Raw genomic sequence first — 11145 nt, 5'->3', positions numbered from 1 at the left:
CCCCCTCTAACTTTTGAACCATATGTCTAAAAAATATGAAAAAAATCACAAAAGTAGAACTTTATAAAGACTTTCTAGGAAAATTGTTTTGAACTTGATAGGTTTAGTAGTTTTTGAGAAAAATACGGAAAACTACGGAACCCTACACTGAGCGTGGCCCGACACGCTCTTGGCCGGTTTTTTATCATTGAAAAAGTGACTTTGACATTTAAAGATTATGCACTGCGGGGTTAAGCGGGTCCACAGGGCGTAGCTTCGCGGGGCAATTGATTTGGCAAACAGCCATTGTAGACTTGCCTCGGCGGAGGCAAATCACGCGTTTTCTACTTGATTTTTGTCGATGTAAGTTTAGTGACACTGGCCACTAGCAAATAAATAAATAACTAAAATAATATCACAACTTTGTCAATCACTATTAGCTCTTCGCTAATAATTCAGATCAAACAAACAGTTAACTTTGAGGCATTAAATATGGCTATACAGAACAACATCAGTTTACAACGCATAAATTATTTCTGGACATCCAATGACATTTACTTTTACCTCAAATTTATTTTATATGCCGATTTCTTATTCACATTCCAATGAATTTGGACCATATCATATCTACACATAAAAATAGTCTATGTTCGACAGCACTGTCCTGCTGTTGGAAACTTTCAAAAATTGCTAAACTTCAGAAATTGCTCATATTTTTTTGTATGAGATTCGTAATTTTATTTGTTGGAAATCCTTACGTTGGAAAGTTGGAACACATTCTTTAATTAACTTGTACAATTTGTACATACTCTCTTCCACATACCTCTATTTTACAGCAATATCTTTATATCTCATGTATATCGTCAATTGAGTATTTTGTGTACCCCGTTTCAAACAGCCCTATTTCATAAAATGTATGTATTTTAATCAAGTTGCACATTATGAAACAGGGCCGAGTTGCCTAACCTACACCTAAGTATGTTTACATATATGGAACGACTTCTATACACAGACTATCCTATAACACTTATTTATGGGGTTTTTAAAATTATGCTCTCTGCATAAAATACAAATTTTATTATAAAACTATGTAAGTAATTACTTTTATAATTAATTTAAAACATTCTCGATGAACACTTTTCTCGAACTGCTATACGTATATGCATAGCTGGGCACCGTTAATCAAATAGTTAACTTCGATAATCGCTAATCCGTTACTATAAAAGTTAACTTCGTTAATCGTTAAAGCGATACATTTTAACAAATTTAACGGAAGTTAAAGTTAATCGATAATCCGTTAAGCGCTATAAAAAAATAATTTTACTGTTGCTAGTTGCATCATTTATCAACTATTTAGTATTTGCGTAAGTTTATATGTTACTGTAAAAGCCCGAAGTTCGCCAAAATCTCTTAAAAAATCCCAGCTGCCAAGTGGTAAAAGCGAAATATTAATAAATATTGTTCTGTTTGGACTTATATCGACGTTGGTTCGGTAAATTCTAGGTTTTATTTGTTTTATTGGGTCAATCATGCGGTCGTACCTAGTCATGTTGCGTAGGTTCCTCGGATTGAGACACCTCTATTCGAAGTTGTGATCCACGGTAACTTGGTAGATAGCGCGGCCCGCCGAACTCTGCACTCTGGCTTGATACGTCGGTTGCGCGAGTGTCATGCCTGATGATTTACATTTTATTTCGCAGTTAGTGATGGGTGCAGTAGGACTAATAAACTTTAGCAGGTCTCGAACAAGTGATCCAAAGGCACCAATTTGACTGTAGACTGTGAATTTACGTGAAAATCCTAGGTTTCGCCATACTCCGCTTTTACAGTAGCGGTCAGAGCAAGTTTTACTCGGCGCGTGCGGAACTGGATTAACGATTAACGGACTCGAAGAAATTTAACGGAAGTTAACGAATCCGTTAACATTTTTTAAAGTTAACTTAAAAGTTAATCCGTTAACCAAAATGTTAACTTCGTTAATTAACGATTAACGGATTAACGAGTTAATGCCCAGCTATGCGTATATGTGCAATTCTGATAGAAACAATATTACATACAGAGTTAATGACAGTATTTTACTCATAACACCGCGTAGCGTCAAAAGCGTAATAACAATAACTGATGGATAAGTTACAAGTTGGCAAAAAAAGAGTAGAAATTAAAAAGTGGCAACACTGGTAACACTGGTGTCGTCCCTTTCAAATCAATTTATGTGAGAAAACGGGACGGCACTACAATGTTGCCACTTTTTACTCTTTTTTGCAGGACTGTGCGTTTCATAATTGTATAAATGCGTCCGAAAACAAGGTCTGTAGTTGTCAAACTTTTAACCTTCCGCATATGATATTTAGATAATTTGTATGACCGACAACTTTTTGAGTCCTAAAGTCAAAAAGTTGTCGGTCAGTAGAGTAGAATTTATAATGGCCATGAATAAAAAAATACAATGTCAATTAATAACAAAGAAAAATATACAAACGATTGAGCGACTGACTGTCAAAAGGCATTCTATCAGCATCCATCAGTTATTTAATTGAGCTGTTAGCAATTTCTGATTTACTTTGATCGCAGATTCACCATTTCTTTTATAATATCGCTTTATTTAACAACACAACTTTGGACTCCACATCCTTACTCGTAAGTCGATAATTTATCATTTAATTGTCAATATCACACAAACAATCTGTATTACCAATTCTAAAATGCTTTTATCTTATACTTTATAACAGTGGATGACTTTAGATTACGACATTTATGACCATAATGAATTTATGATTTTGGGTTAGGCACTGGTCCCATCGCGAGCTAGCAAGCTATCAGCTATCGGCTATAAAAACGAACAAAAGATAAGCACTCCCGTGTAAATAAAAGAGACACGGCGATATTAATAGCTCACCGCTGGGCGAGTAACTATAAACATCGCCGTGTCTCTTTTATTTACACGGGAGTGCTTATCTTTTGTTCGTTTTTATAGCCGATATGATTTTGGGTTACTTTCATGAATAAATGCAAAAAGAAAAAAAGAAGTTACGTCTACTTTCCTCTCTCTCACCGATGTAGAAAAACTTATTTTTTTATAAGTATTTACGATTATAACGCTTTTTAGAAGTGGTAACATTGATTTAATAATAAATACGTATACCTACTTATTAATGATTACTCGGGGTCCTCCATCATTTTGTGCAATAATTAAGTAAAGTCGATTAAAATAGCATTTGGCCAAAGCAGAGAGCGTCAAATAAATGCTCTTATAGTGTGCGTGCTTAGTTTATTCTAGCAGAAGCAGAAAATATTTAACTTTTTATATATATACCTTATTTTAGGATGAAAATAATGTTATGATAACGTAAATGATATATTAGATAGAATATGATCTAAAATAAGGTGATCTATGAATATCGAACCATTGTTACAGTGTTTCTCCAAAAATAAGGTATACGTGCATATGCACCCTGTACAATAACATTAATTAGCCGGTCGACGCAGAGCGAGGCAAGTCGCGAGGCAATTTCCTGGCCCGGCAAACGTGCTATGTGCTGACTTGCCTCGGCCAAGGCAGAGCATGCGTTTTGCTCACATATACCCTGAACTTGCGCGCAGAAACATCGCCCCCTCGCGACGCGCCTCGTTCTGTGTGGACCCGGCTATTTGGTAAAACTGAGATTCTAGACATATTCAGTGATTTTTTTATCACTATGCTGGCTTGCTTCACGACTTACCCGGAGGGAAAGGGAGATTATATACCTAATAAAATATAAGTACATACTTGAGATTCTAGTAACCATACAAATAGTAGTCGTGAGAAGCCTTTTTTAACATTACGGTCTTGAATTTTGCCGTTTTTTAATTTTATTTTCTACAATTTAAATATCGTTTGTCCTTTGGTTCTTTTCTTGTAAAAATATCCTATATGGAATAGGAATTTGTTAAAAGTTATCTCCTTAGAGTTTCACACACTCGTAATTTTTTTGCATTCGCAATATCTTATATTGAGTATTTCCTCATCTAAGCTCATTAATTTGGCTTTCGTGGTACCGTTTGGTACTGTCTTACTTAAACTAAGTACAAAGTGTGACATTTCACATTTCACACGACACCAAGTGTTAGTACACATAGTTGAGCCCTGGTTGTTCATTTTATATTTCAGATCCAGATAAAGATAACAACATCAATATTTTATAAAGATGGGTATGGGTAGCCAGATATTTGTTAAATTTCGTAGAAGGCAAAGTAAAAGGTACCTAAATAACAAATTTTCAATCTTTTCCTTTCTCTCATTCTCTTAGTATAACGGAGGACGAGTGAAACGGACAATAAACATTTTTTTAATACTTTAGAGGAGTAGATCTGAGTCTATTTCTTAGATTAGTTTAAAATTAAGACTAAAAACTTAAAAAACGTTTCGTTCTGTAATGACTTACAATGCCTCTCTGTTAAATGTGATACGATTATCTACCTTTTGAATGCCATTGCCACGGCCTACGTAAACATTGTCTGAATGTATTAAGGTAAATATTTGGCTAGAGCAGCAGCGGTTCTTAACTTTTTATTTTACCTTTATTCACACAAGTTGGGATCTTTTCTAGAAACTTCTTATACATTTTTGATCAGGACCTTTGTAATAATTTTAAATTTAATAAGTACCAGCTTTATCCCTTAGTGCGTTTTCACATTATCCGATCCGATATCGGATGTCGGAAGGATTTCAATAGAAAAAATCCAAGATGGCGCCTGTAATGTATGGGGTACCGGTCCGACATCCGATATCGGATCGGGTCCGTTTTCACATTATCCAAGATGGCGCCTATAATTTATGGGATATCGGTCCTACATTCGATATCGGAACGAATAACGTGAAAACGCACTTACGGTCCAGGTTTGAAATCCGTAGGCTAGATCCACTCGCATTGTCGACTTTGGCTGCTAAAAGGTTAAGATTAATAACACTTAAACGACGATCACGTTACCGTCAGAGACTTGATCTTACATGTATCTCGTGGCAATCAATAAGAGATGTAAACGGCGTTATACTGGATCCGGTAGAGGGCTCACCTATATGATGTACTCGGTGCCGGTGAGGTGCTCCAGCTACCTGAGCGCGCTGTAGGCGGGCGGCGGCGGCGAGCGCGGCGGCAGCAGCACGGCGATGTGGTAGGGCGGCGGCGCCTCCCCCGCGGTGGAACAAGGCGCCGGCCGCGCGCGCTCCGAGCCGGTGCGCTCGAGGAGCGCGCTCAGGGACAGCTCGTCGCCGGATTCGGTTGGTGGCTGGAAGAGGGAATAACTTGGAACTAGCGTCCAAAACTGGTCGAATCTAATTCTAATTTTTTGACGACCGGTCTGGCTCAAGCGGTAGTGACCCTGCCTGCTACGCCGCCGTCCTGGGTTCGAATCCCAGTAAGGGCATTTATTTGTGAGATGAGCACAGATATTTGTTCTTGAGCCATGGATATTTTCTATGTATATAAGTATGTGTTTGTTTATTTAACCCTTAATTTGGCAAAGTCCGGTGGGACGGACAGGTGATAAAAAAAAATATTTCGCTTTTTAGGTAGAATTTTATTTAATTTAACATATGGAAAGAGACTCTTTTATGATACATGCTTTGTATAAAAATACTATTTGACCACTGTCAACACTCGTTTGACAGTTACTCGTCAAGATGGCACCGCATCAGAAGTCAACTGTTTTTAGCAAAATATTTATGCGTTTTTCTTTTGGTTTTTGTAAGAACAGGGTATTTCTGTTGTACAAATAATAAAATATATTACATAATAGTTGCAAGTGGTTATGTTTTCAATTTATTTCTCAATTTCTAATACTCATAATCATCATCTAAACAAGTTGTCCGCCGCACCGGACAGTGCCAAATATATACTAAATACAATTTGTCCGCCGTGGCGGACTATGCCAATGTTGCGGTGACACGTGTTGTAACAAATTATTATATTGTTTTGTTTATTATTTTGATTTTCTTGTTTTGGTGGCCTGCTTTTATGCTTAGATTTTTTATTTAATCCAACAGCGTGTGGTGCTGGACCAAGCAGTTAAAATTTTGGCACTTTTAGGTATACGTAGTGCGCGGATATTGTGAATGTTACATGTCGCGCGAGGGGCAATAAACATTAAAGAAAACCGGGTAGATCAAAATTTATAATTTCTTTGTCTGCCCCGAACATTGATATAATTAATTTCGGGTAGTTTTGTGTTGTTTACATCTTCGACGAGATTTTGCTGGGACATCACTGTCACATCAGTCTGTCGTGATCACGGCCTGTGCAACCTGGCCAAAAAGTCGGAAAAAAGTTAAAATAATGATATTTGACTATAAATATGTGTCAGTTTGATTTTCATACAAAATTATTATATTTGTTAATTTTTAAAATAAATATATGTTAAGAAATACTTGTTTATTTTAAATGACCGTATGTTTGGCAGTGTCCGCCTCAGCGGACATATTAATTTATCCCAATATTTGGCAGAGTCCGCTGTGGCGGACATATTTTTTTTCCAAAACTAATAAATCTAGATTTTTTTAAATATTTTTCGGACGCTTTAAAAATACCTGATATTCAATATATTAAGTAAAATCGGTAAATTTATGTCACCAGAGTCTCTGCCAAATTAAGGGTTAAGTATAATATCGTCGCTTAGCACTCACAGTACAAGCTTTGCTTAGTTTGGTGCTAAGTTGATCTGTGTAAGGTGTCCCCAATATTTATTTATTTAATTTTCACTGAGGACGTAATCATCTTATAACCTTTCACATTCCCACCCGGCTTCTTATAAGCGTAGAAGTCTAATACTGTGCTATCACACCTCGGACACTGGCGATCAAATATTTGAAAGAGGCGCGTTTCTAGCACACAGTCTAAGCTCGTGTAGGTGAACGCGTATTATGCTTGAATGAGTCAAATATGAGACAAGTCGACTGTTCGCGTTTTTGACAGGCAGTAATTGTGAAGTAACCGAGAGGGGGTGGACGGCACTTTCAGCAGAGAGCGGGAGTGGCCATACTGTACGATATTATTATTTATTATACTGTGGTGCTATGGAAAAATTCGCCAACGTTACGTCGAGCAGCCGCCAAAGTTGACTGGATGCCGACGCTCTGGAGTCACGGCTGACACTCTACACATCCTCGCATGGAGGTAGTGACTTGGTAAGGCGCGGCGTGAAGACACGCGGTCGGTCGGCTTAATTCAACAGTGTTGAATCAACAAAAGTGCGCAACGCGCAGCCCACCCCAACACACACCATACGCTAAATGGATACATTATATAAAGTATTATTATTATTAATACCTACTGTGACCCCTATGACATCCTCCATCTACACTAGTGTTACTCACAGAAGGCTCCTCGCGCGGCGGCGGTGCAGCGCGGCGTGCGGTAGAAGACACGCGGTCAGGCGGCGCGAGCGGGGCAGGCTTCGCGCGACACATGGACAACGCGCAGCCTACGCCGCAGACACACGCCATAGACACTGCTGCTACGACCACGTTCACTTCCGCGCCGGTTGAGCTGTCGCGTACCACCTATAGACAACGCAATGTTCATTTCAAGACCAGATATTTACCTAGGTGTAAATCGGAGCATTCAGTTTAAAAGGGACTTTGTAAAACAACAAAGTTAAATAAATTATAGAATTAACTTGAAATCTTCGTCACGTTTGCGGAATCCAAAAAGAGTCATAATCTTTTTTTTGTATTGTACTTTACAATGGATATTAGTGTTGTGACATAATACATTTATGCCTAAAAGTCGGTTGGGGCAAAAAGACACTTTAAATATAGGCATCGCATCTCACAGGTCCGAAGTAACGTGTCTGAAGTTACACTTCTGTGCGGCTGACGATGGTAGGTTAGTTAAACCAAAGTTAAAAAACATGGGTCATTAGTGTTAGTGATTGACTAACCTGCCGATCGAAGTAGTACTTAGCACCAGCTAAAAACACCGTCGCCAGCGCAAAAGACACTAGCATTCCAAACTTCAAATGCGGGGCCATCATGGGCGAGTGATGGAGGCCCAGGGCTGCGGTCCGTAACAACGTGTCTGGGGTCACGCTTCGAGCGGCCGCGAGACTGGCGATGGTCGGTTGGGGGGGCTCGGGGGGTATTTCCACGTAGAGGCTTGGCTCTTCGTTTTGACGCCGGGATGTGTGGACCGGCGGCATTGGTGGGGGCCTGTGACAATAAAGAGAAGTATTCGAAGGGATCGACATTATACCTATATTAAAATAAAATTAGGTAAATCAGAGGACTCTGTTTTTGTCATTAGACCGAGGTGGCAGACATATGTAGACATGCTAAACTCCATGTAATATGGGTGACGTACATTTCCCTGCGTCTCCCTAACTACACATCATAGCGGAATAAGCACGGCGGACAACGCGATACTACAGTACCTACCCGGCCTGACACCGCTACTGATACGATCGTGGATAGCGACGTCACGAGCCTTGCCTACGTATCTCTACTCAGTCTACTCACCCATAGTATCGGTGTGTTCCCGGCAGACGGCGCGGCGGGCAGTCGACGGTGTGCTCTTTCACACATTCCAGACACAACTACCGACTAGTGACGTCACTAGCCCTAGTCCATGTCTCTACTCACCTTGGCGCTGTGTGCGCTTCGGGCAGTCGACACTGCTACTACTGAAGTCACGAGACTCACTAGCATGTACCTGTCCCCTGCCTACTAGCTATTGAAGTACTCACCCATAGTGTCGGTGTGTGCGCGGCGGGCGGCGCGGCGGACAGTCGACGGCTGCGAAGCGGTGGACGGGCGCCGCCATGCCCTTGCGCGCGCCCACGCACACGCGACCGCGCGACCGCCCCACCCCTGATACAATTTTTTAATTTAACAAAAAAAAATTAGGTCCGATAGGATTTGTACGACGAATCAGTCAGCAGACTAATCAGCAATAGTTACACAGAGCGAGACACGACTCGAGGCAAATTGCCTCGGCCGAGGCAAATCGCACGATCGAGGTAAACGCGCGCGCTACCTCGGCCGAGCCATGTCTACTGTAAACAAAGCGACAGATAATGTCTGCGTTTTAAACGGTGAAACTTATAAAAGTCAATAACGATTTAATTTTATTTGACCTCTTTTGTTAGATACCTACTGTTTGAGAACCACTTGCTTGGATAGGTACCTAGACTTTACAATAAATCCCTTTATAATATAGAAAACTGATTAAGTAACTTGATTTTATTAGGCAATTATCATAATCTGGCCCGGCGTAGGCGCCCTCAACGCATCGTAAAGTTCGATGGAAAAACTCCCACGGTTAAGCAGGTTAAGTAGGTGCCTGCCTATAAGCTACGTATTTACGTAAACCACGTTATTAGGCATGAAAAATTTGAAAACCTTTAGAACGAGCGGAATTTGACCTTTCAGTAAATCCAGCCTGCTAACAGCTCAGTTTTCATGCTCAATTTACTTTGTCACGAAATGGGTCAACAGTAGCTTTATCGTGCCTGACCTGAGCACGCAATTCGGACCAACGCATGGCGTGGGGACGGCGAAAACAAATTAAAATATAAAAATATTTTTTTCACCACAACAACAGTTATGGCAAAGAGGCTGTCTCACTGTCAAAGTAAAATGTGTAATCACAGTGCATAGACTGCCATCTCGCGACACAAGCTTAAAACTTTTGAACCTCAGTTTTGACAATTTGGCCCATATTCTTAAATTGATATGTGTTAAAATGTCAAATATTAATATTAGCGCCATCTAGCCGAGCGTTCCCCAAAGGTGTAACGCCATCTCGGCCACCGTACCTTTTTCTCTATGGCTTTGAGGTACGTTTTTTTCTTAGACCTTGGCCGTCTATACGAAGTTATATAGGTCTTTGGTTGTAGTCATTTATTCAGTACTTTTGCTTATTTTTACAATGAAGTAAATTTTGAATCAATTTGATTTAGTATGAGTTCGCAATACGACTTGAGACTCCGGTGCCGTTACGTATGATGCAATTGTCTGTTGGTAGATGTCTCTATAAAGTATAAACCATCCCAAAGGCGTGTACGGAAAATCAATTTTTGTCTATGTTTTTTATTTCTCAATCCCAACATAATTAATATAAAAATATTTTAAAATGTTACCAGCTGACAAAGATGAGGGCACGCGGTGGCGGCCGGTGTAGCACTGGCTGCGTTTGTCTATCCAGAAATGCATTGGAGTTCCTGCCTCGCACCTCACACTCAAAGCTCGCCGAGGCACATCCCAGCGCTGTACCTATAAATTGAACACCACATGTATATGAGCCATTTTATTTTAAGTAAACTTATAAACTGAAATAGATACCATATACTCTTAAAATGTCAAAGAGAAGTAAGAAACAAGAACAAGCAGTTTAGTGACAATCATTTCACTCTGTAGCATATAGCAGTATATCTTTTCCATATTTTTTATTCATGCTGTTTATACTAGAAATTAAATAAAATTGTTGTTATAAATTATTGTTGGTGGGCAAGGAGATGGCAATAAATATAAAAAAAAATATTTACATAGAACATTATACTTTATCTTCCTACATTAATAAGACACGCTCAAACCTTTACAATTGGCTACTGATTAAGGTTATTAATAACTTAAAGATATAAGTGAATAATACTTATCAGTTGTGTTATCAAAAATTTATTAAGAAAAACTTTATGCAAATTATAGCATGTCCATATTGACCATTGACCTTTTACATATAAAAAATAACTGATGGGCCACCAAAGCTAAAGAATTTTATACAAAATCCTTTGTAAAGTAAAATAATAGAGATTTTGGCAACGTAAAAGAAATCATTACTTACATTTTATAATTATTTGAATTCACTAATCCACTAGCTCATATTTACACAAACTACGGATATGGTGATCTTATTGTCAGGAGAGTTTCAGTTTTCACAGTTGTATTCGATCAATACCGAAGAATTCTTTACACATTTTTTAATTTGAATAAATGCATTTTTTCTTAACACTTGACTCTTGCTTGACAGCCATTAGTGGGCGGGGCCGAAGCGCGGGGCGGGGTGCGCAACAAAACAAACAGGGCTACCAACGTTCAACAACTTGGAGGGTTGGAAAAGCGGAAGGAAGAAGCTTTCAGCCGTCGTCGATTGTTTGGGGAAATAGTGAGCATTTTAGACAAATTTTAGATTAGATTAC

At 39.2% G+C, this 11145-nt stretch overlaps 1 protein-coding gene across 2 annotated transcripts; it reads right to left on the bottom strand.

Annotated features, from left to right (window-relative positions):
• Positions 1-4765: 4765 nt before the first annotated feature.
• Positions 4766-11112, bottom strand: LOC125230639. 2 transcript variants are annotated; one of them, XM_048135865.1, is made up of 6 exons: positions 10791-11112; positions 10090-10222; positions 8695-8818; positions 7894-8161; positions 7328-7513; positions 4766-5244 (listed from the first exon to the last, which is right to left on the bottom strand). In XM_048135865.1, exons 2-6 carry the CDS (start codon positions 10160-10162, stop codon positions 5068-5070), a joined length of 828 nt encoding a protein of 275 aa, XP_047991822.1. In that variant the 5' UTR covers positions 10163-10222; positions 10791-11112; the 3' UTR covers positions 4766-5067. The 2 variants fall into 2 exon arrangements, with proteins under 2 accessions (XP_047991822.1, XP_047991823.1); XM_048135866.1 differs by lacking the exon at positions 10791-11112 and having other exon boundaries at positions 10090-10430.
• Positions 11113-11145: the final 33 nt, after the last annotated feature.

The sequence above is a fragment of the Leguminivora glycinivorella genome, chromosome 10, assembly GCF_023078275.1.
Source record: "Leguminivora glycinivorella isolate SPB_JAAS2020 chromosome 10, LegGlyc_1.1, whole genome shotgun sequence".
Lineage (NCBI taxonomy): Eukaryota > Metazoa > Arthropoda > Insecta > Lepidoptera > Tortricidae > Leguminivora > Leguminivora glycinivorella.
The sequence above is the reverse complement of the archived record's forward strand: the minus strand, read 5'-3'. Positions and strand labels throughout refer to the sequence as shown.